Source organism: Alosa pseudoharengus, unplaced genomic scaffold (assembly GCF_046254945.1).
Source record: "Alosa pseudoharengus isolate Yale_2024_CS ecotype anadromous, Long Island Sound unplaced genomic scaffold, YU_APseudo_1.1 YU_APseudo_1.1_scf_7, whole genome shotgun sequence".
NCBI classification, from domain to species: domain Eukaryota; kingdom Metazoa; phylum Chordata; class Actinopteri; order Clupeiformes; family Clupeidae; genus Alosa; species Alosa pseudoharengus.
Genome location: NW_027468859.1, coordinates 7,928,389 through 7,954,649, shown reverse-complemented (window position 1 = coordinate 7,954,649; position 26,261 = coordinate 7,928,389). Strand labels below are relative to the sequence as shown.

Genomic DNA, 26,261 nt, shown 5'->3' with positions numbered 1-26,261 from the left:
GCGTTCCTCATAGGCATGTAATGGGGGAGGACCAGCATTGCTCTAGCCTCCACTCCCCCTCACGAACAGATAGGATTACAGCAACGCTGAGTTATAGAGTTGCAGTTGCAGGAGTTATGCCCGAGATAGACAGGCAGACAGACTTTTAATCACAGAGTGACCGCAGATGACCCGGGGTACTCATGGTACGTAACAAGAGGGGGGACGTAACAAGAAAGAGATGAATGCAGAAATCAATAATGTGGGCACAATGAGTGTGGTGTGGGTAGAAGGAAGCTCACATCCATATTCTATGTTAAAGGAACCGTATGTAAGATTGTGGCCAAAACTGGTACTGCAATCACTTTCAAATTACTGTAGAGCGGTGTATCCCCTCCCCCTGACTGGCAGAGCTGGCAACACGGATGCCAAAACACTGACTTTGTGATTAGTAGATAGGTGGAGGGTGGCGCATCAGGCCAAAACACAACATGACAACATCAACATCAGTTGAGGGCTGCAACTTCACTTTTTAAATGACAATATCCTGGCTGGACTACTGTTGTCAGTGATATAAGTATTTGAAATGAACATGATTTCTTAATGTCTAGTGAGATATCAGGGCCATTTTATGATTAATTGAAATACATTTCACACACACACACACACACACACACACACACACACACACACACACACACACACACACACACACACACACACACACACACACACACACATATATTATTAAGGGAGGATGAGAGTAAACAGACTGAATCATGTTGAGTACATTATAATGATCACATTGCTCATCTTACACACAGCAGTAAATCTACCAACACCAGTTTATAGATGTTTCAATCACACAACACAACACAATCCCACAAGCACATTCCCCCAACCACAAGTACAGCCACACACCCACCCACACCCATGCAAACCACAATCAGACATGCAAAGACCACATATGTGGCCTCTCTAACACACACACACACACACACACACACACACACACACACACACACACACACACACACACATACACACACACACAAACACACACACAAACACAAACACACGCAAAAACACGCACACAAACACACACTTGACTTACTGGAGTTGAGGAGGATCATGGCCTTGAGGCAGACATACTCCTCCTTCTGCAGTCTGAGTTCCCTGAAGCGGGCCGTAGCTGCCAGCAGCATGTCAAAGATCTCCATGAACCCCTGCACACAGCTGCTATCATCCCTATACACCAACAGAGAACACACACACACACACACACACCGTCAACACACACACACACACACATCATCAATACACACACCGTCAACATGTAAACGCGCATGAGCACACACACAAACGCACACACACACACACACACAAGATACAAAACTTTTAATTCCCTAAACCATCTGGGACATCTTGGATGTCTTCTTTTCTGGCAAACTAGGCTTTAGGCTTAAACATGCTCTTTCTCTCTTTCTCTCTCTCTCTCTCACTCTCTCTCTGCCCCCCCCCCCCCACACACACACACACAAACGCACACAGACATTGAGCTTTTTCAAACAGATTTAGCCCAGTCACTCTTTGCCTGGCTTACTCCCAACTCTCTAAGGAATCCTTGCAAGAAGCCTTGCCTGGATCTTCTTAAGACTAGTCTTAAAAATGTTACGTCCTCAAGGTTTCAACTAATAATAAAAAATATAAAGTATAAAGGGTTTTTTTTTTACTTTTGTGCTACTTTTCTACACCTTTTTCCACAACACAAACTCCAGTTATTAAAGTTCTCCATCTGTGACATTGCTCAGTAGCCTGCTCTCTTGATGCTCTCTGCTTTGTGTCTTGTCTGTACGTCTCATTAAGAAACTTGTTTGATAAAGAAACAGTGTTCGGGCAGTGTACCGTGGCACGGTAATCGGTATCAGAGATGGCACACAGGGTGAAGATGTCTGGGGCATTTGCTTATTGTAGCCACAACTGACATATCTGCATCAGTGCACTCACAAGGGTGAAAAAAGCATATGAAGTATAAAATGTGTTTTGTTTGTGTGTGTGTGCGTGTATGTGTGTGTAGAGTATCTCTGAGCAGCTTATATGGTTACGCGGCTGTCCCACCATGAGCTCTTTGAACCCCTTCAGAATCCACCACAATGCTGAGACTCATTAAAATCACCAACAAGCTTCTAACTGCTACTGGCAATGACCTTTTCTCCATTTTCATCCTCCTTGACTTCTCAGCCGCCTTTGACACAGTTTCCCACACCATCATCCTCAAGCGTCTCTCTGAGCTCATTGGCCTCAGTGGCACAGCTCTCTCCTGGTTTCAGTCCTACCTATCCAACCACAAACAGTATGTCACTCTGAAGGACGTTAAATCCATCCTGGCCCCAGTCAACCATGGCGTCCCCCAGGGATCTGTGCTCGGTCCTCTCCTCTTCTTCACCATTTACATGCTCCCCCACCACCATCGTCACCATGGTCTCCGCTTCCACTGCTAAGCTGATAATAGCCAACTGTACATCAGCACCAAACCCTCCGCTCAGCTTCCACCTGGACCACTTGTCAACTGACTGCAAGAACTAAAAACCTGGATGACCTCTAATCTTCTCAAACTGAATAGCAATAAAACTGAGTGCTCATGGTGGTGGCTCCTATGCCACTACTCAGGAAGGTCTGAAGAAGAGGAAGAGGATCTGCTGTTCTATCGCCCCATCCCCGAAGTCTGCAACCTGGGTGTCATCCTGGACCCTACTCTGTCAATCCAGTCTCACATTAAAAACATCACAAAATCTGCATTCTACCACCTGAAAAACACCTCAAGACTACGATCCTCACTATCGGACTCAGAAACTGAAACCCTAATCCACTGCTACACCTCTACCCGTCTGGACTACATGCATTGCCATACTCACAGCAGGTCTCCCCTCCAAGGGCCAACTCAGCTGCCAGGGTCTTAACAGGCGCTAAGCCCTGATCACCCCCACCCTCACGCAGCTCCATTGGTTATCAGTCAAGTTCCACATTATTTACAAAATTCTGCTTTGGCCCCTAAACACCTTTCCGACCTACTCGACCCCTACACCCACCTGCTGTCCCTTCGGTCCTCCAACAAGGACCAGCTGACTTGCCCCACATCAGACTTAAGTCTTTTGTGTGTCTGTCCCAACTCTTCTACTATCAAAACATCTCACTTTTCACATGCCTGAGATGTGCGTGTCACACAGGTAGTGTGCAAGCTCTAGCCTGTTAACATGGGAGCCGAAACAAAAACAGACACGCCACGCAGCTGACACACTCATGCCACACACATCAGGCCTTATTTCCATGGCTCAACAATCTGCTGCGCATGTAAACATGGATGTGATTCGGATGTGTGTGTGTGTGTGTGTGTGTGTGTCTGTGTGTGTGTGTGTGTGTGTGTGTGTGTGCACCTGGTGAGGACGAGGTCAGGGGAGAAGATGAGCTTCCCAGGCTGGTCCACAGACCTCCACATCAGGCCCAGCATGAGCACCTCCAGCCAGCAGCACTCAAGCAGGTGCACCTGATCCAGCAGACCCAGCTCCACAAAGCCTGTACAAAGACAGAAAACACACACACACACACACGCACACGCACACACACACACACACACACACACACACACACACAGGGGTTACAAAAATGCATTTTTCACACATCTGTATAGTAGTACACCTGGTCCCTGCCAAAGCAAAACTCTGAGCTAACTGTGCAAACTAGCTGGGCACAGCATGCACCTTCTCTGCAAAAGCACACCTGATAACATAAATCACACTTTCAACAATGCGCACAGTGCAATTATGTGTGAGTGAGTGAGTGAGTGAGTGAGTGAGTGAGTGTGTGTGTGTGTGTGTGTGTGAGAAAGAGAGAGAGAAAGACAGAGAGTACAAGTCAAATTGCCTTCTTAACAAATAGCTGGGAAGGAATATGTGAAAAATCATGAAGATTGGGCACTTCTGTGAAGGTTTTGATTTTTGGCAGGTTTTGATTTTTGGCTTCTGGGTAAGCTGCCCACGCATTCCATGTTTTTTTTTTTGCCAATTCCATACATTGCTGATACAGCGTCACATCATGTGAACGCGTGGAAGAGGGGCAGTGCTTGACATTTTTGAGGTCCCAGCATTTCTGAGATGTGGTGGATTGGAATATCTTCATATGCCTTCCCTGATCCAAATCCAATCCACAGCTCTGAGAGGCCTAACTCCTGGAACAGATTGATTGCAATTCTGTAGAAATCTGTTACACATCCAAAGAAAAAAATGCCCACAAATGCTTGCAGTGCAGAATTAGGCCGATTCCAATTTTTGATTAATATCCAAAACAGATCACTAAAATTCTGGATTCATCTAAAGTTAAGCCCCCAAAATGCACTACACTTTAAAGCTTTTCAATTAAGGATACAAGGAAGTTTATTGTCACATGCATATAGTTACTGGAAGTAAGAAATGCAGTGAAATTATGTCTGGTGTCAGCCTATTTGTGCATTTGTGGGGGGGGGGCGGGGTAAAAAGTACAGTAGAAGAGGGGTTTAGTAGATTAAGTGGCAAGGGCTGCATAAGAAAGGTGGGGGAGGATTGGGATTGGGCGGGGGGCACCAAAAAGGAGCACCCAAGAGCAACATGGACAAGGAAAAACTCCCTTACCAAGGAAGAAACCTTGGGCAGATCCCAAGAACTCCTAAATCCAGTCCCTTCAGTTGCTGATTAAACTGGCTAATCCACTAACTAATCCCTAAAATAGATCATGTTCAGACCAGCACTGCTTTCCAACCAATCAAAGTTAACCAAATTAAAAAGAAAACAAAAAAACACAGCATGAATTATATTGCTATGTGGTGATAAAAAGAGATAATCAATTGGCAGAGTATCTCTACAGTGTTTACAGGCTGTGACCACAGTCAAGCCATAGAAAAAGGCAGAAACAAACAATCCCAAAGAGCAAAGGGTCACTATATGACAGGAGAGGTCATGTCACTTATATCAATAAGTAAAGTGTAACCAAAGATCCTTAATATACAAAGATAAAGCAGCACAGGCTTCTACAATGGAATGGCATTGTACACAGTTCCTGCCTCCTAAAAAGGCGTGGTCAGAATGCGCTGACGCTACCTCGTTGATGAAAACGTCAAAGATTTTTCATTTTCGCGCTGTGACCCCTACCTTACCTAGTCACCATTAAACCACAGGCAGAGAATGTCTAATAAGTAGATCCGTAGACGGGCTCTGCCACAGGTCTAGATTACCCAGAATTCCCCACTAGGGTGTATTCGTTTTCGCGCCTCTCTCTTGCTGCTGTGACCAACTGGAGCTGGCCTGGGTGACCAGTGTTGCCAATTTAGCGACTTTGTCGCCATATTTAGCGAGATTTCAGACCCCCCAAGCGACTTTTTTTGTAAAAAGCGACTAGCGACAAATCTAGCTACTTTTTCTGGCGTTCTTGGAGACTTTTGGAGACTCTGATGTGATGGCATGTAACGTCCCTTTTTACTCTTCTGTGTGAGCAGTGAGTTCGTGCTGTGTGAAAGTCTCATGCCTGTTTCATTTGTGAATTACATCGAGTTCGCCCGAAGCGTTGCCCCATGATTATAAAAGTAATGACTGGCCTGTAGTATCAGCCCATGTTATTACACGGAAGTAGATATTCTAGCCTATAGATCTAACAGCTCAGACAATGTTATTGGAAGGTGCCGCAACTATGGCCGCAACTTCGGGTGAGATTACAACCAGAATCAACGAGACGAGAGCAATGACATGATGACAGGGAAACAAGGACACGCTGCCAGCATCGTTCAACAAACACACGGAACAAAAGAAAGTAGCCTAGGCTACAACTTCATTCACAAGCAGTTCAAAATCGAACATACAGGTTAGGAAAATATAGCATTCGTTTAGGCTATGTAGCCTCAATGTTGTCAATGCAGGACATCCTGTCGGCTGAGGGGGGGGGGGAAATCTGTTGGTCTGTCCTAGTGACATTAAGCCTAAATATATCCAAAATATAGCCAGTAAGGTTAAATTGTGTGTAGCCTATGGTGAAGTTATAATCAGACTTCAAGCAGTGCAAAGCAGATGGAGCAGTTGGGAATAGGTCGGACTGCTTTTCAGCCACTTGATGCTCATTCTGGTGTAGGCTATGACGAGATAGAGTACAGAAGTGTAAAGTGTCTCAATTAATATACAAGTATAGTAAATGAAATATATTTAAAGTTGACTATTTGAGTAGGACAAAAGCAAACAGGTGTAAAAGGGAGTTAAAGGGCCATCACCGGTTTTTTTTTTTTTGGAGCTGGCTTTAGCAACAAAAAAAAAATGGAGCTGGCTTTAGCTACTTTCTATTTTAAATAGTTGGCAACACTGTGGGTGACTGGATTTGGTACATCGTCGGGGCAAGATGCGGTCTGATTTCGAGGTAAGTGGCAGTTTGAAATGTGGCAAGGTATTTGTGATTAGTCTGTGTCTGTGTAACGAGTTATCTATGTAGTAAAATGTCTGCGGAGTTTAGGTAATAACATTATTATTATCTCGTGTCGCCGTCATGAATTTTAGCTCATTGAGGAGTAACGTTAGTTGACGTTAGCTAACCATCTGATACCGATAGCAGAGCTAGCTGAGGCACTAGCTACCAGATTAATTTGGTATACCTACCTGATATTTGCTCTACCTAAATCGGCATCACTATAGCTTGTGGATCAGATCTACTGCAAGCGACATTGATTTAGCAGTTTTGAAATGTGTTTAGATGCTAGTAAAAAATGAGTACCGGTATGTACACAGTTGTTGGTGCACTGAATTTTATTATCAGCCTAGCGTAGTGAAACATTTAGTTTTACGCCATATTCTCTGTCTGTCCTCGATGACGCGACGATTTTCTCTACTGATCTCTGCCCCGATCCTGCACATTACATATTTTTGTATTAAGTTTGTCTCTGATGGCAAATGTTTAGTCAGGGTGGCGCTCAACGATTGTGTTGAATAACGTTACATCAGTTCTGAGTCGTTTTTCTCGGATGGTCTTGCACAGACCCTTATCAAGCAGCACTAAAATGAACGTCATGTTTGCTAATTCTCTCCCCAGTTGTTGGACGAGTAGAAGGACGCTATGGATGGTGAGGATGAACCCGCGATGACAGGGAGGAATGAACTTGAACCTGTGTTATTCAGAGGATAAGTCAATGCTATGTACATAGACTGTGTTCTGTAACTGTCCGCTCTTGTGGCCATTCAAATGTATAGGGCAATTCCACGCAAAACTGTAACATCCATAACACCAACACAATGCCATGGTATTTAGTTGGCATTATGGATGTGACAGTTTTGCGTGGAATTGCCCTATACAAGTTACAGACTTTCAAAGTTAAACATATCAAATATAATTTCATATAGGCTACTAACAATCAGACCTGAAGACTTAATGAAACACAACCAAAATAAAGTTGAAACTAATTCTACAAAAGGCACTCCAAGGAAAAGCCTTTTTGGCTGCATTGGCCAACATGTTTCGACCAACAGCCTGTCACTATGAAACTCTGTAACTAGATTTAAACTTCCCTCTGTATGGAAAAAAAGATCTATTATTCAACATTAGTTAACACACTGAGAATGATTGCTGCACTATATGTATTGTTCTCTAGCAACCTGAAGGTCCAAGACTCAATCCACTGAAGGCTCTCCGTAAGATGGTGGATCTGATGTCTGCTTTGTGGTCTTATAGGACGACGCCATGGATTGGGCCTGAGAAGTAAGTGTTTGTGTTTGTAATCAAGTGCTGTAATCACAATTTGACTGATGCTAAAACTGGAGTAGGGGATTTGAATGGATATTTATACTGTGAATATAAGACATCAAAAAGCCTGTTCATGGCCTCAAAGAAGTCAGTCGTAGTATTTGCCTAACTTGGCAGCCTCTCCAGCTGTATCATAGTCTTCAGTCCTATTGTGTTATCACAGCATTTATAGTAGGAAGGATCATATTAAGCAAAGCAATGCCAGTGTTCATCATATTTTTAGCCTTATGTCAATGAAAAAATAAGTGGTGTAGGCCTATTGTATTTCCATTGTAATTTGCGTGTGTAGTAGGCCTAAAGATATGGCCGTGTGGCGGCGCTGTGGGATACATCGATTGGCGCTACTTTATCAAACAGAGGTAAGGCTAATTGAGAAAGCAGACGTCTGGTTAGGTGTGCTAGTTAGCAACTTGTTAACCAGGGGCGCGTTTCCCATAACCATAGTTGCTAACTAAGTTAGCTACATTGTTGGTTGCAATGCAAACTATGGTTTTGGGAAACGCACCCCTGGCTGTCCAGATTATTATGTGATATGACCTACTTAACCTTATACATTTCCACCCCTATTTTGAGTTTTTCCTCGAAATTGCACACCGCCTACTTAAAATGGCCCTGTTGCCACATACTTTGACTTACAATCAAGTGCCTGACCTCTTTGGAAAGCTAAGGCCTTGTAGAATTTTTTGGTACCAATAGATTGACTGTGTGATGAACTATCAGAGAGTGGCAAAGGGTAGAATGATAGTTTTTTTTATAGGCGGTTATGTACATCTCTAGAAATGACCACATTCTGCCCTCTTGGTCACTTATTTTCTCTTGAAAACACCACTGAGGCCCACTACCAGGTCTTGTGAATCTGTATGTCAAAGTAGATCCTTATAGGATGATGTATGACTGTGTGGGACCCATATTTGTGTGGGCATACACATGCGTTTTGCTAAGTGTCCATTTGGAGACTCCAAAAGGACCTTTGGTTACCCAAAACTAAAATGCTTCCTATACAAGAACCCCTTTATGTAGAACCATGATCTTGGTGTCAAATGAAAGGTTACACTCTCTGTGTCATGTTGCTTGTACCTGGAGTGCTTTGCAGTGGCTGTGCCATGAGTCCAGAGAAGCATTATCTGACCTGAAACTCTTACTTTTGCTCCTACGCCTTTGAGATTTCCATGAAAAAAGGACAAACAAGGTAATGCAGTGAACATTTGTATTATAAAATGAAACAAAGGTAAAAAATAGCAATACCCTGGCAAACGAAACATCAAATGATTCACATTCAATGCAATAGAAATGTATTTGTGTTGGCAACCACGGTCAACAAAATGGAACGTGTTATGAACAACTGAAATAGTCTCGGCCACCGGCTCCTCTTCCTCAGACACAGGATCCTCAGCTCTTGTTTTTTTGCTTGGCGGGGCCCAGTCTTCATCGCTGTCACTGAAACAATTGTACAGATGGAAGTTAGGCTCAGACCCACTAAAGTATATGAAAACCCTTCCCAACAACTTACACAAATGATATAAATGTGTGTACTCAGGTCACACCTCCCCCTGCTCTCTCTTTTACACACACACACACACACACACACACACAAACACACACTGCATTCTCACCTAACTCCCCTCCCCCCAGGTACCAGAACACTGTTCACACTGTTCACACTATGAAACAAAGCTAAATGAAAAACTATGCACTAAACATTACAAAAGCAAACTAAACTGTATCTGTAACTGTATATGGATATAAGTAGTCTACTCACAGCTCAAAATCGGGGTCCTTCCCAGCTAAAAAGTTCTGCTCCTCCTCGGAGTCGCATTCCGAGAAAATGCTTTCTTCTCCTTCATCGATGTCCTCCAGATCTTCAATGTCCTCGGGTTCTTCGACATGTTTCGTCTTTTTTTTGTCTCTTTGGCATGTTTTACGAACAAAAACCTTCAAAAACATGTCTCTTGCTTGTTTAGTAACAAACTTCCAAACCACTGCTTCGGAATCTGGTTACGCATGGGCTATGCGCCTTGAGTTTAGCCGACAGGGAAGTAGAATGGGACGATGTGTCACATGTCTAAAGAAAGCTCTCCTCATTGGCTACACGGACATCTAGGTCCCATCTCATTGGCTCACTCAGACGCAGCGCTATGACCATTCAAAGACTGGTTGTCAGATTCATCGCTTACGTGACTCATTGGCTTTGATGGCATCTATCTCGACTCTCATTGGTCCTACAGACATGTAATGGGTATCGATGGAATCAGAAGAGCCTCGTGAACACGCGGAGTACCGTGAATCCAGCGACAATAATGGAAGTAAAACCGAAATATCTGGATTTCCGCGAAAAATAAGTGTTTACTTCGCTTCTTTTCGTATGTATCTGTTTTGTTTGTACTGGCGTGTACAACTACTCAATATATTGGCAATATAACAATGTAGATATTTTACATCTATGGATTCTTACGAAAATTTCAAGACCAAGCATGCTGGGCTAACTTATTGGTACGGCCATACAGACAAGTGACAAAATATGAACGCAGCAACTTTGGGGGGTGGTGGAGGGGGGTATTCTGATATGTTATATATCGGGATAAACTTATATTTTACACACGAAATATATGTTAATTCATGGAAAGCTTTACATATATCGATTCTTGAGTTTCTCAGCTTTAAAATGGTATATAGCATGACTATGGTAGTTCATGATAAGGTGCAAAGAAATGCATGGGGGTTGTTGGGGGGAGGTGGGGGGCACTGTATTTGCCCGAATACGGGTCACCCGTAGTGTACTGGGTGATATGCAATACTATAGTACAGTGGTTCTCAAATGGGGGTACGTGAGATTTTGAAATATACAAATAATTTGCAAAATATAGCCTACAATCATTTGCAATAAATGTAGTCATGGATTATTAAAATGTAAAATGTTTGAATTTTGTATGTGTTTATTAGTTCCAAAGTTTAATAAATTAGACACTGATGGCACAGTGCTCTGTTTTAAATCTTTTTTTTCTCAACTAAAAATGCTTTGCGCTGGTTAGGGGGAAGGCTACTTGGCTGAAAAAATATTTCACAGGGAGTACATCACTGAAAAAAGGTTGAGAAACCACTGCCCTAGTTTATGTGTATGGCCGTCTGCTATACAGCCTATTTAAACGCAATCCAGACATCAAAAACGATGCTGATATGACGGTACGTACATGTCTGCGTTCTTAGGGAAGGAGAAGACAGAAAGGTGTCTTTTTATGCACCCAAAGTTTAGGCATTTTCGCGATTGAGTGATCAACATCGAAGTGGTAAGCAACGGTAACTTATTCCAGAGAACCTTCGGCTACTTAGTAGATCGCGTGCCAGTGGGTTACAGAAACAGACAGACAAGTGGCAAACAAAGTCGTTTTTCTCCTTAACTGTTCTTCTGAAAAACGCCATGTCGGTGTCAGAATGTAAGGAACACATGTGAATTACAGAAAATGCATTAAAATGTCCAATCTCGAGCTGTATAATTAAGGGCTGGGGCATAATCCGAGAAAAAAATGATTTCTTCCATAGGGCAACAGTGTAAAGAATCTCTAGCTAGTCTCCTAAAAAGGCGTGGCGCTAGTGAACCCTACGTCATAGGGGAACAGGAAGAACCCTTCGGTGAATCGTCTCGCTTTATCAACCGTCTCTGGTGTAACCAAATATTTTGACATATTTCACTAAACCACCCCAAATTTTCTCACACTGAAAAAAACTCACAGTGCTTTTGGGAGAGGATCCACAACACCTGCCAATTGGCAGAAGGCTATGTCTCCTCGCTTCACAGCGTGAGAGAAAGTTCCCGAAAGTTCCAGTGTGTCTGTTGGTTTAATGATTCTACTACATTCATATGATTTTATGTTCCGATGTTTTCTAAACTTATATATTGTATGCTTTGGCAACACTTTTTTTGTGAATGGTCATGCCTATAAAGCTTTTTAAATTGAATTGAATTGAATTGAAAGAGAAAGAGAGAGAGAGAGAGAGACAGAGAGAGAGCAAGAGCGAGTGTGTGTGTCTTTGTGTTTGTGCAAAGCACTAATTCAAAAAAGACAGCATTTCTTGACGGTACACTCTGTTACTCTCGATGCAGTCGGGGGACAATGGCCAGTTTCCAGAGTCCTGGTAATCAGCCAGAACGCTTCTCCGGCAGGAACACGCTGGCAACAGCTAATCCAGAGGAGTGTTGCTTACTGCTGCAAACTCCCAGAGCGTCCTCAGAAATGAGGATGTGAATGGGTCTCGATGTACACCATGCTCCACTCTAACTATTACTGAGAAAAGGCTTTCACTGTCAGACCTGGTGGAGGTGATTCAGGAGAGATGTTTTATTTGTGCTCTACTACACTATTGCTATTTGTGCTCTACTACACTATTGCTACTATTGCTACTGAGAAAAAGCCCCCCTCACCTTGAGACCGAGTGCAGCTGATTCAGGAGAAATCTTTTTAATCCATGTTTTCCGTGTCTAGGCACTGTGCAGATCTGACTGACAGGCATGTTTGTATTGAAAGATTCAGCCAGATCTGGGTAGCGCTGCAAGATCGAATGCACCCGCTGATTTGATGATACTGGACCAGGAAGCCATGGAATTTTTCTTCATACAAATACAGGTCTTGATATAACCTCTCTGTACACTTTCAATGTTTACAATACTTTGGTTTATCTGTAGAGACCCTCACCACACTACCACAGAAGTGTATTATATTTTGAGCATTGTTAGTGGTATAAACTAGATGTACCACAGAGCGGTACAAAATATGACCACCGCCCTGCACATTCTCTCTGCAAAAATAAATCACCCTTTTCAATTTGTCTCAATCTCCTACTCCATCCCCTACTCTTGCAACTTTTATGTATGTAATTTAGTGTATGCATGTGTGTGTTTGCTTCCGTGTATATGTGTGCTTCTGTGTATGTGTGTGTGTGTGAGTCTGGTTAGCATCACTGTAAGCCCATTTAGTGATAATGCAAATAAACCTACAAACGTTTGCAAGCAAAGGGCATGAATAATAGTAATAATGACTGAATAACAATTAGATATGATACATGCACTTGATCTCTCTCCTATCGTGAGCTGATAACTCCCAAACCAAATCATAGTCACAGTCCAATTTCAGGCAAAAACTTGAAACAGCCTTCATTCCTTTGGAAATAGAAGCATGTTGGCATGATGCTAGCTGGACATTTTCTGTTTGACATTAAAAGTGAATTATGAGCCTGGTAGCCACCTATGTATCTGAGTGGAACATGTTTCAAATGGTATATCTTGTGCTTCATGTAAATTCTTAGTTTAAGGGAAACTAATAATTGAAGATGTCAAAACTCACCAGTCCCATTACACAAAGACAAAGACTACTTTTCATATTCTTGTCCATTTTCCAAATCACAGTGAGTATGTCAAAGTGCCCTGGGTCTCACAGTTTATGACAGGTCAGTAGGCTAGAGGGAACTGACTCTGCAATCTCTTCCAGACTCGTCCTTGTTGGCTTCATAATTTCCTTTTAAAAGTTTCTTATATTAAAAAGGAGATATCGATTATCAACAATGACAAGTCAGCCAAAACCTGCCACACCCTCCTCTCGTGCGTGCTCAGACACGTTCCCAATTAAATGGAGTAGCATAATGTTCAAGTTAGATCTTATGACTATGAGAAAACATGAAAAGTATCATTCTTATATAATGTGCTGTTGATGCATATTGACATTGTAAACATTATTGAAGAAGATTAAAAAGCAGTTTGCAGTAAAGCTATATATATATATATAATTTCAGATTCTTTAAGAAGACTGGAGGTTATTGCTTTTCTGAGAGAGAGGAGTGGAGGTGGAGGAGTTTGACCATCCTGAAGAGAGCAGATAATGCAAGCAGGGAGGTCCAGCTACCAAATATGATTAGCTATGAAATCACTCAAGTTCAAAGTTTAATTGTCACATATACTTTGCAATACAGTGAAATGCTTGTGCCACAAGTTGCAGGGGGTAAAAAGGGAGAAGAACAATGGTGCCATATAGGCAATAAATAGTATAGGGGGTAGGGGGGGGGCACCATACAAAGAACGTGACATATGTGCTGCTAAGCATGCACAGACACCCAAACACACACAGATACACAAGCACACCAGTCGACATGCACCCATTAGAAAGCCTACATAGAGCTTCTGTGCATACATAGACCACAGACATATGGAACACATACATACATAAAGACTGCATACATGTAAAAGACAACATACACACATGTAAGACCATAGACCTACACTGACCTGCAGGCCCCTAATGACCTGCAGACCTGATGATTAAAAAAAATAAATGCACTGAGGCATTATAAAAAAAAATATTTATATATATATATATATATATATATATATATATATAACATTTCTGTGATACCTAAGGTACCATATTGATGACACAAGCAATTATTTTAAGAATGTTCATGATTTCAAGTCACTGTCCATTTAATATTCTGATAGCCTGGGGAAAGAAGCTGTCCTTAAGACGTGTTGTGTGTGAGGTAATGCTCCGGTAGCGTTTAGCAGAGGGGAGTAATGAAAAGAGGAGATGGGCTGGATGATTGACATCCTTGATGATAGACTCTGCTATACTCCTGCAGCGTACAGGGTAAATGTTTTGCAGTAGAGGAAGGTCGGCCCCAATGATTCTGGGGGCAGACCGGATTGTCCTTTTTTAAGAGTTTGAGATCCTGGGCAGAGAGATTACCTAACCACACTGTGATACAACCAGTCAGTATACTTTCAATGGTGCATCTGTAAAAGTTTATAAGAGATGTTGTACCCACCCCAAAGCTTTTAAGTCTCCTAAGAAAGAACAGTCTCTGCTGGGTTTTCTTAAGAATGTGTTGAAAGACCATGATAGAGTGAGTGAAAGAGTGAGAGAGTGAGAGGGTGACACATTTGACTCACTCTCTCCCATACACACTTATACACACACTCACTCACACACACGCACAACATACAGCCTCACTCACTCACTCACTCTCTCTCACACTCTCACAGTCTGAACATCAGCTGAGAGCCATCACTAGCAATCCCTGACAAAACCCTGTTTATTTTCTAAAAGCTCTAAAGCACAAAGACCTCTGTACGCTGCATACTGAACAGCACTTGCAACTCTGCTGTCAGCATGGCAGGCGTGTTCTTGAAGTCTTGTGAAATCTCTCTCTTATCTTCCCGAGTCCTCTCAGAGGAAATCTATATTTCTCACATTGAATTCCAGGGCGGTACAGTACCAGGAAGATGCTTAGATGCTTTACACCAACCAAGTCTGCCAACGGTTTTACGCTCTATTCATCAAGTCGAATCATTTTGGAGGAAATTATCTTAAATGCTGTGAGATAGCACAGCATGCACCTGTTATGAATCTGGGTTTTCATGGCAGTGTTGAGCCTGTCGGTGGAAGATAAGGCTCCTGGGTGTTCTGCAGGCATTAACATTAATGAGAATGTCCCTGGTCGAATTGGTTTGTGTGTACAGCCGTGTGATGGGACAATGATGTGCGACGTGCAACAGTTTTATTTCTGAAGTGACAATGAGATGTCTCTCTCTCTCTCTCTCTCTCTCTCTCTCTCTCTCTCTCTCTCTCTCTCTCTCTCTCTCTCTCTCTCTCTCTCTCTCTCTCTCTCTCTCTCTCTCTCTCTCTCTCTCTCTCTCTCTCTCTCCTCTCTCTCTCTCTCTCTCTCTCTCTCTCTCTCTCTCTCTCTCTCTCTCTCTCTCTCTCTCTCTCTCTCTCTCTCTCTCTCTCTCTCTCTCTCTCTCTCTCTCTCTCTCTCTCTCTCTCTCTCTCTCTCTCTCTCTCTCTCTCTCTCTCTCTCTCTCTCTCTCTCTCTCTCTCTCTCTCTCTCACATACATATATATATATATATATATATATATATATATATATAATATATATATATATATATATATATATATATATATATATATATATATATATATATATATATATATAAATAATATATATTTCTGTCTCTCTGAAATCCTCTAAAAAATAGAGTAATCGAGAATATTGCTGTGCCAGGGATGGACCCAATGCTACATTCACTACTGTACAGTAACTGGAGTAGTCAGCATTCCTCATTCTGAATACAGTATATAAGTAATGTCATGATGCTGCATAAAATCACCCTTTTGTCAATCCCTCCCTCTCTCCATTCTCATACCTCCTCCTTTTCTGCCCCACTGCTCACCTGGTATCTTTTTGGCCCAGCTGATCATGTGCACGAGCTCTTTGTCAGCAAGGTTGGTGAGGCTCATCATGACGTTGGCCTCGGTGAAAGGCTTCTTCATGTCCTTCATCAGGTAGATGTCCGGCGGTTCCGCCTCCAGGATGCGCGCAATCAGCTGCTCTGGAGTCAGTGTCCCGTCCAAACGATCCCTCGAGGCCGGCATCGCCGCTGTCTGGTGCAGACCTTCGTTCTCCTCCGCTGCCACCTCCCGCCTCTGCCCATTGCTACTGGGCCGAGTGACCAAGCGAGGCATTCTCCGCGGCTGTCCACTGGAGCTGCGGTTGTAGGTGCTACGGTCCCGCCGCATCCCTATTGTGCAACCAATATGCGCGCGCACACACACACACACACACACACACACACACACACACACACACACACACACACACACACACACACACACACACACACACACACACACGAAACAACTCAAGATTTCAGGTGAATTTAGTTACAATTATGAAAATATAACATATAATATAAATTAACTATCAATTATTTGTAAAGCAGTGTCAACGAATAAAGTCTTACTGTAACAAGACTCGTCAATATTATTACTTTGCTTTTATTTCACTAGTGAGAAAAAAAGAGATGATAAGTTAACCGGGAATAATGACTGCACTGTGTCTAACACAGCAGTAGCAACTGCTACAGCACATGTGTAGCAATCTGGTACAATCCAGTAACTGTGCAGTACATAAACCCTCCCAACACCTTAAGAGACGTGTTAGCGACTGGTGCTAACACCCATGTATTTTAGCTCCCTTGCTAGCACGTCCGCCTTCTAATTCGACGACGAAAGTTGCAGGTTTAAGCCCAGACAGATGCAGGGTTCAGCCGCATGGTTCTGTCAGTACAACACAGGCCACACATGCACGTTTCTAGGATACTGCAGGGGCCTATACTACGAAGGGAGCTTAACCTACCCAGATGTAACCCAGGGTTACTTTGTTAACCCGGGGTTGACAAAACCTGGTTATCTTAAGTGGTGTTAATCGGTACAACGACGCTGATTATTAAGTTGATTTGTTGAGCCGGGGTTAACCTAATTGGAGTTTGTGCGCGTTCACATAAAAGGGGCGGGTTGCAGCGCAAGTCACCACTTTCAATGATGACGCGATCACCTTATTTTACGGATGAGGAATGCACAATTATTATGCTGTCAGGGCCGGTGAGGCCAGGTGAGTTTCTGTGGAACCAGTGGAAGCAGACTCTGTGGAACCTGTGGAAGCAGACTCAAGAAGCAGAGAGTATAATTAGTGGGTTTTAATGTCAGAACACAGGAATCGGCAGCCAGGCAGTGACTTGACAAAACAGTACAAACTCAAAAAATCCAAAAAAACGGCAGAGGTACAGGCAGGTTTCAGTCAAAATCCAAAGTGGCAAGACAGGCAGAGTTCGGTACACAGGTTGGCAGGCAAAAAACACAGGCAGCAATACAGGCAAGGTTCAGTCAAAAATCCAAGGTGGCAAAAACAGGCAGAGTTTGGTACACAGGTAGGCAGGCAGAAACACAGGCAGCAGTACCAAAGGGGCTAGACGAGACTCACGTGGCTGAACAGGCATAGGTTGGCAACAAATGAATGCAAGGTCCAAGCAAAGGTTTCCAAAGGGTTGAGTCGAATTCAGAAGTCCAAAAAACAGGCTTAGGTCAAAAAACAGTAATCCAAAGAGCATGAGCATAAGCGAGAATCCACTGTGAAAGACGTGACAATCTGGCAAAGAGTGTTTCTCCTGGCACTGCTTAAATGCTATGGCTGACGAGGAGAGTGGCAACAGGTGTGACAGTGCAAGCACTGATGATTGGGACGCTCCCCTGTCAGTCAACTAGGAGCCAGGACAGAGGGAAAACCTGGAATAGAGTCCAGGGACAGCAGAGGCATGACAGATCACAGACTACGTGGGGATTCTGGGCCGGACTGTGACAGTACCCCCCCTCCGACGGACGCCACCAGGCGTCCCAGCCAGGGCCTCCGGATGGCGCTGGTGGAACTCCGTGATCAGAGTGCGGTCCACGATGAACCTGGCAGGGACCCAGCTGCGCTCCTCTGGGCCATAGCCCTCCCAGTCAACGAGGTACTGGAGTCCTCTACCTCGGCGACGCACCCTCAGGAGTCTGCTCACCGTAAACACTTCACCTCCATCAACAATCCTGGGGGGAGGAGGGGGTTTGGAGGGTGGGGATAAGGGACTAGAGACAAGAGGTCTCACTTGGGAGACATGGAATACCGGGTTAATACGGCGCATAGTCAGAGGCAAAGCAAGTCTAACTGAACAGGGGTTGACTACCTTCGAGATGGAGAATGGTCCAACAAACCTGGGATTGAACTTGCGGCAGGGGAAGTGGAGAGGTAGGTCGCAAGTGGACAGCATCACCCTCTGGCCCACTCTGTACATTGGAGCAGCAGAGCGATGCCTGTCTGCCTGTTTCTTAAAGGCATCCACTGAGCGCAAGAGCTGGGTCCTGGCTCGAGACCAAGTCCTCTTGCACCGGCGCACAAAAGCCTGGGCTGAGGGAACCGCAACCTCCTCCTCCTTGGTGGGAAACAAGGGTGGTTGATAACCCAAACAGCAGTGAAGGGGGGAGAGACCAGTGGCTGAGGTGGGCAAGGAGTTGTGTGCGTATTCCTTCTGGTTTGCACGCTCAGTCTGCCCATTTGTCTGGGGGTGGAAACCTGAGGACAAGCTGGGAGAGGCACCAATTAGTTTGCAAAACGCCTTCCAAAACCGGGCAGAGAACTGAGGCCCTCGATCAGAGACTATGTCAGAGGGAAGACCATGCAGGCGGAAAACATGAGAAACTAGTAACTCAGCAGTCTGTTTGGCAGAGGGCAACTTGGACAACGGAATAAAATGTGCAGCCTTGGAGAACTGATCAACCACTGTCAAAATACATGTATTCCCCTCAGAATTGGGGAGCCCAGTCACAAAATCAATGGCTATATGTGACCAGGGGCGGTGAGGGATGGGGAGAGGCCTTAGGAGCCCTGCAGGAGGTCTGTTACCCGTCTTGTTCCTACTGCAGACGTTACAGGCTGCCACAAAGGTCCGGACGTCCCTCCTCATGGATGGCCACCAAAAGCGCTGTCCGACCAGTGCCAGGGTCCGGGCTGTCCCAGGATGGCAGGCAATTCTGGAACCATGCCCCCATTCCAGCACCTGTGACCGGACTGAGAGAGGCACAAACAAGTCGTTAGGGGGTTCTTGACTTGGCACTGGTTCCTGCTCCCGAGCCTTCTGGACAAGAGTCTCTATGTTCATTCGGGCTGCTGCCACCAGGCACCGAGAAGGGAGGATGGTCTCCACGGAGGCTGGGTCCTGAGCTGAGGTGAATTGCCGAGAAAGAGCATCTGGCGTGGTATTTCTGGATCCTGGACGATAGGAGAGAGAAAAATTGAACCGTGAGAAAAAGAGAGACCACCTGCCTTGTCGAGCCTTGAGGCGCTTGGCTGTTCGGAGATACTCCAGGTCCTTGTGATTCGTCCATACCAGGAAAGGACGATCAGCTCCCTCCAGCCAATGCCTCCATTCCTCCAGGGCCAGCTTCACTGCCAGCAGCTCCCGATCTCCAATATCATAGTTCCTCTCTGCAGGGGAGAGGCGGCGAGAAAAGAATCCTTGCAGGATCTCTGGGACAGAATGCCTCCTACTCCAGATTTCGAGGCATCAACCTCAACCACAAATTGATGGGTGGGATCGGGAATGATGAGAATAGGGGCTGACGTGAACCTCTGCTTGAGCTCAGCAAACGCCTTCTCTGCTCCTTCATGCCATCGGAAAGGGGACTTAGTAGAGGTGAGAGCAGTAAGGGGGGCTGCCACAGAACTGTAGTTCCTGATGAACCGCCTGTAGAAATTCGTGAAGCCCAGGAAACGCTGGAGCTCCCGTCTTGAGGAAGGAGTGGCATGTCAACCACTGCCTTCAGTTTTGAGGGGTCCATCTGGACCTGGGAGGGAGAGATAATGTAGCCCAAAATAAGAGACTGAATCCCTATGGAATTCGCACTTCTCTGCCTTAACAAACAGTTTGTTCTCCAGAAGCCGCTGGAGAACCTGCCTGACGTGGAGCCTGTGGTCAGCAAGAGTATGTGAAAAGATTAAAATATCATCAAGGTAAACAAAAGCAAAAACATTCAAGAAGTCTCTCACGACATCGTTGACCAGAGCCTGAAAAAACAGCTGGCGCATTGGTTAATCCAAAAGGGACCACGAGATATTCATAGTGGCCTGTTTGGGTGTTGAAGGCCGTTTTCCATTCATCTCCCTCCCTAATCCTCACAAGGTGGTAGGCATTTCTCAAGTCAAGTTTAGTGAAAATCTGGGACCCCTGTAACAAATCAAAAGCTGTTGACATGAGGGGTAAAGGATAGCGATTCTTGACTGTAATGTCATTTAGTCCACGATAGTCAATGCAGGGGCGCAACGAGCCGTCCTTCTTACCCACAAAAAAGAAACCAGCACCAGCAGGAGACGATGATGGGCGGATGATACCAGCAGCCAATGATTCTGTAATGTATTTATTCATAGCTCCTCTTTCTGAGGGGGAGAGAGAATAGAGTCTGCCCTTAGGGGGCGAGGTGCCAGGAAACAGCTCAATGGAACAGTCATATGGCCTATGAGGGGGCAGGGAGACTGCACGTGATTTGCTGAACACTAGCTTGAGGTCCAAATACTCGTGGCACATTAGATAAATCAGGGAATTCCTCCACAGCAGGAGAGTTAGAGAAAGGGGTAACAGCAGACTTCAAACATGAGGACAGACAGAAAGGACTCACCCCAAGATGGTATTGTCTGACCAGTTGATGTGGGGATTGTGCAAGGAAAGCCATTGGAATCCAAGAACAATTGGGACATGAGAATTCTCAATGACATGGAAAATGATAACTTCCGTATGGTTTCCTGAAATTCTTTTTGAGATAGGGGCAGTTCTATGGGTGATTGAGCTCAAAAAACTGTCCTCGAGGGCCTGGACTGTGAGGGGCTGTTCAAGAGCATATATAGGAATCCCCAGTCTCTTGGCAGTGGCCGTACATATTAAATTCTTGTCAGCTCCAGAATCAATGAGGGCATGAAGAGTATGGGGCTGACTGTCATGGATGAGTACAATAGAAAGATAGGAGCGTTTGATAGGGGGTGATCTTGAATTGTGCCCGCCAGGCCCTCTACTCTTACTGGTGGGCATGATTGATAGAAATGACCCACCTTTCCACAGTAGAAACAAGCCTTCAAGTCTCGTCGGCGCTGACGCTCCTCTGGAGTAATTCGGGCTCGATCAACCTGCATGGGCTCAGTAGGTGGAGCGACGAGTGAGGGAGTAGTCAATAGTCCAAACTGAAGAGGGGCGCGAGTCCTCTCCCTCACCCTCTGTCTGATGCGGGCATCGATTCGGCCAGCCAGATCCATAAGACTTGGAAGATCTGAGGGAACCTCTCTTGATACCAGTTCATCTTTGACAGCATTTGACAAACCATTTAAAAAAGCATCCAACAAGGCATTTTCATTCCACCCGCACGATGCTGCCAATGTGCGGAACTCTATGGCATAATCATACATTGACCGTGAGCCTTGTCGGAGTCCCATGATCTCTCTCGCTGCTTCTCTGCCAGAAAAAGAGCGGTCAAAAACTCTCCTCATCTCATCAGTAAAGTCATTGTAGCTGGAGCAACATGGAGCATTAGCATCCCATAGGGCTGTCCCCCACTCTCGGGCCCTCCCAGTGAGGAGTGTGATGATGTAGGCTACACGGGAGCGTTCTGTGGGAAAAGCTAGGGACTGCAGTTCCAAGGACAGAGAACATTGCGACAAGAAAGACCGACAGGTACCTGGATCTCCATTATATGGCTGGGCAGCAGGGAGCCTAGGCTCTCTAAAGGGTGACGAAGACGGAGCTGGAGCTGGAGGTGCAGGGCTAGGTGATACAGGTGACTAGAGGGGGGTAACCAGTAGCTGATGCACTTGACCAGAAAGTGTGTTGAATTTATCAAGAAATGTTAAAAGGTTTTGATTCACCTGGACTAGCTCCCGTTGATGAGTGCCCAGCATAGCTCCTTGCTTTTCCACAGCGACTCTTAGCTGTTCCATCTCTGCTGGTTCCATGTTGGCCAGATTGTACTGTCAGGGCCGGTGAGGCCAGGTGAGTTACTGTGGAACCAAAAGCAGACTCAGGAAGCAGAGAGTATAATTAGTGGGTTTTAATGTCAGAACACAGGAATCGGCAGCCAGGCAGAGTGACTTGACAAAACAGTGCAAACTCAAAAAATCCAAAAAAACGGCAGAGGTACAGGCAGGTTTCAGTCAAAATCCAAAGTGGCAAGACAGGCAGAGTTCGGTACACAGGTTGGCAGGCAAAAAACACAGGCAGCAGTACAGGCAAGGTTCAGTCAAAAATCCAAGGTGGCAAAAAAAGGCAGAGTTCGGTACACAGGTAGGCAGGCAGAAACACAGGCAGCAGTACCAAAGGGGCTAGACGAGACTCACGTGGCTGAACAGGCATAGGTTGGCAACAAATGAATGCAAGGTCCAAGCAAAGGTTTCCAAAGGGTTGAGTCGAATTCACAAGTCCAAAAACCAGGCTTAGGTCAAAAACCAGTAATCCAAAGAGCATGAGCATAAGCGAGAATCCACTGTGAAAGACGTGACAATCTGGCAAAGAGTGTTTCTCCTGGCACTGCTTAAATGCTATGGCTGACGAGGAGAGTGGCAACAGGTGTGACAGTGCAAGCGCTGATGATTGGGCCGCTCCCCTGTCAGTCAACTAGGAGCCAGGACAGAGGGAAAACCTGGAATAGAGTCCAGGGACAGCAGAGGCATGACAGATCACAGACTACGTGGGGATTCTGGGCCGGACTGTGACATATGCCAAGTTATGAGGAATTAAAACCCACTCTACGACAAAAATCAAATACGTCGGCAGTGAACAAAGCAAGGCAAGGCTGTTGGCAACGTATTGCAGATCGGGTAGCCTAAATGCCTAAAAGTAAAGTTTTATTTCCACATGTTCTTCAAATATGTGTTATGGAGGATTAACAGCTTGCGGAATGTCTGAAATGAGTTGAAATAATTAAATTGCCTATTTTTAGTTCATAGAAATGCCTACATTGCAACACAATTTAGAAGTGGGCATATAGATTACAGTAATAGGATAATTGAATGTTTAAGTAGCCCCCATTGACTGATTTAGTGTATGCCTAATCCTGTGAACATTTCAGATGCAACACCATTGCCAAACGCACATGGCAGCAGGTGAAAATGAAACACAAACACATTATTCAGATTAGTAGATTTATATAGTTATAGCTTGCATTAATATTTCTTAATTATGAAAACAGGCCTAGCCTTCACTTGGCCTCTGTTTTACAGCTAACAAGAAAAAGGTGTCTTTGAACACTACTGTAAGGAGTGTTTTACACTATTGCCCTCACTCTGAAGGCTGACCCAGCTTATACCGCCCTCCTAAACTATGGATGGCTTTCTCGACCAGTTTTCTGAACTTATGTCGCTCATCATCACTAGCTATGATCGGATAATTCTAAATGGCGACTTTAATATTCATGTCAATAAGACAACTGATGCTAAAGCCAGTAAGTTGGACAGTTTAGAGCTAAAGCAGCATGTTACAGGACCCACCCACAACCTTGGCAACACCCTCGATCTAGTAATTTCTAGAGGGATAGAAGTCACAGACTTATCAGTAAATGATATAAATATGTCTGATCATTATTGTGTATCTTTTAATGTAGTACTACATACTCCAAAAATTCATCCCGAAATTGCAATCAAATCGCGACTCTTGGACATTAGAGCAGAACAGCAGTTCATAGCTCTTATAGACTCCATAAATTTAGATATTTTACATCATCCCATTGATCAAATGGTAGAGGCTCTCAATCGTGTATTAGGCGCTCTGCTTGACAGAGTGGCACCCTTAAAGACTAAAAAAAGGCCCTGTAGCAAACTGACACCTTGGATGAACGAAATATCCATGATCTAAAAAGATCATGTAGAAAAGCTGAGAGAACATGGAGAAAAACTAAGTTACAGGTTCACCGTGCCATTCTAAAAGAAAAAATAGCAAATTATAATAGAGCTATTCGGAATGAGAGAAGGAACCACTTCTCTAAGGTAATTGCTGAAAACAGTGGAAACTCTAGGGTGTTGTTCTCTACCATTGATAGGCTATTGCATCAAACACCTTTTGATACACTCAGTCAGGCATCCTCTCTAAGATGCGAAGAATTTGCAGACTTCTTTAAAAACAAAGTCATTTCTATAAGGGAGGCTATTGGTAACACAAGTAATATGTTTGATAGTACACCCAAAAACAGCCCCCCAAAATTAAGGTCCTTTAGCACTATTACTCAATCTGAGCTTGGTAAAATTATAACTCAAACCGGCTCCTCAACATGTGTTTTAGATCCAATCCCTACTAGATTCCTCAAAAAAGTATATGATAGCTTAGCTCCCTTTATTCTCAAGGTAATAAATACCTCATTAGAAACAGGTATATTTTAAAACAGTTGTTGTGAAACCTTTACTTAAAAAGTCAAATCTTGACCATACCAATCTGAGCAACTACAGGCCTATATCAAATCTACCGTTCCTGAGCAAAGTACTTGAAAAAGTTGTTTGAAATCAGTTAAATACCTTCCTCAACGAAAACAGTATCCTTGAAAAATTCCAATCAGGTTTTAGATCAAATCACAGCACAGAAACGGCTCTAGTAAAAATAGTCAATGATCTCAGACTGGCTACTGACTCAAACAAAGTCTTAATCCTTATTCTTCTGGATTTGAGTGCGGCATTTGACACCATTGATCATAGCATCCTAATTCACCGCCTTGCGAAGTGGGTGGGTCTCTCTGATAATGCTCTAAACTGGTTTCAAACCTACATTACTGGCAGAGATTTTTATATCAGTCTAGGAGATCATGTATCTGAAAAACATGACTTGCCTTTTGGTGTGGCCCAGGGGAGCTGCCTTGGTCCCCTGCTATTTTCCCTATATATGCTTCCATTGGGAAACGTCATAAGTCAGCATAATGTAAACTTCCACAGCTACGCAGATGATACCCAATTGTATATTTCTGTGGAGCCAACTAACCCAGATGGCCTTTGCTCCCTCACTGCATGCCTAACCTCCATTAATCAGTGAATGAGCAAAACATTTTTGAAACTAAATGATGACAAAACAGAGGTACTTTTGGTTGGACCAAAACTAAAGCGAGATATTGTTCTTAGTAATCTCCTGGGGAACTTGGCGCACCAGGTCAAACCAAAAGTAACAAGCCTCGGTGTCATCTTAGATGCAGAGTTAAGTTTTAAGCCCCATATCAGTAAAGTTACTCAGACAGCCTATTTCCACTTGAGAAACATTGCCAAAGTGCGGCCCTTTTTAACTCAACAAGATGCAGAAAAACTAATTCACGCCTTTATCACTAGCAGGTTAGACTATGCACTTTTCACTGGTCTTCCCAAAAAACATCTAAAGAAATTGGCACTCATACAGAACTCTGCGGCTAGACTTTTAACTAAGACTAAGAAGAGAGAACACATCACCCCTGTGTTGGCTGAACTGCACTGGCTCCCTATTTCCTATAGAATTGATTTTAAGGTTATGTTACCTGTACAGGAAAGCTTTTAGTTAACTCATCTTATCCTGTAGACTACTTTTTCAGATTATTCTACATCTGCTGCTATTGGAGGGCGCAGCCAGCCGATTGTGGAAGGGGTTGAGGGAGGCATTCGGTCGGATTCTGGTGCTGTGGAAATGTGTAGCCTTTATGTGCAGGGTACAGTAATATGACATTCAATTCAACACGTTTGTTAAAATGGTGATTTTAATTTATTAGGCCGAGGCTATGTCCGATTTATTTTAGGTTATTCTTGCTCAGATGTTCAGCAGCATACTGTAGGCTAGGCTAGGCTAGGCTAGGCCTATGTCCGATTTATTTTCGGACATACAGTATTCTTGCTCAGATGTTCAGCATCACCGATTAGATGGAAAACATGAATGTCCACGTAAGGGCATTGCTATGACGGGTGACATTAGACTTCTGCCTAGATCATCTGACAAAGATAACGAATTCCCTCGGCTGACAATCTATATCGTCATAGAGAATATATATATATATATATATATATATGGCGGTCTCTAAAACCCCTCGAAGAGAGCACCTCACGATTTGCGCTCCGATGTCGTATGGATCATCCAGGTACGCCGACATAGT

General features: G+C 44.2%; 1 protein-coding gene and 1 long non-coding RNA gene across 2 annotated transcripts in view; both read right to left on the bottom strand.

Annotated features, from left to right (window-relative positions):
* Positions 1-26,261, bottom strand: part of esr2a (estrogen receptor 2a) — a 55,240-nt gene that overhangs the window by 4,382 nt on the left and 24,597 nt on the right. Inside the window, exons 5-7 of the mRNA XM_076271677.1 lie at positions 15,998-16,345; positions 3,414-3,552; positions 1,094-1,227 (exon numbers count right to left, since the gene is read on the bottom strand). Coding sequence (XP_076127792.1) covers positions 1,094-1,227; positions 3,414-3,552; positions 15,998-16,345 — 621 coding nt within the window. The remainder of the gene's footprint in view (positions 1-1,093; positions 1,228-3,413; positions 3,553-15,997; positions 16,346-26,261) is intronic.
* Positions 8,976-10,557, bottom strand: LOC143109083 (uncharacterized). The gene is made up of 2 exons (XR_012983813.1): positions 9,542-10,557; positions 8,976-9,219 (listed from the first exon to the last, which is right to left on the bottom strand). It is a non-coding gene; the product is annotated as an uncharacterized LOC143109083 (long non-coding RNA).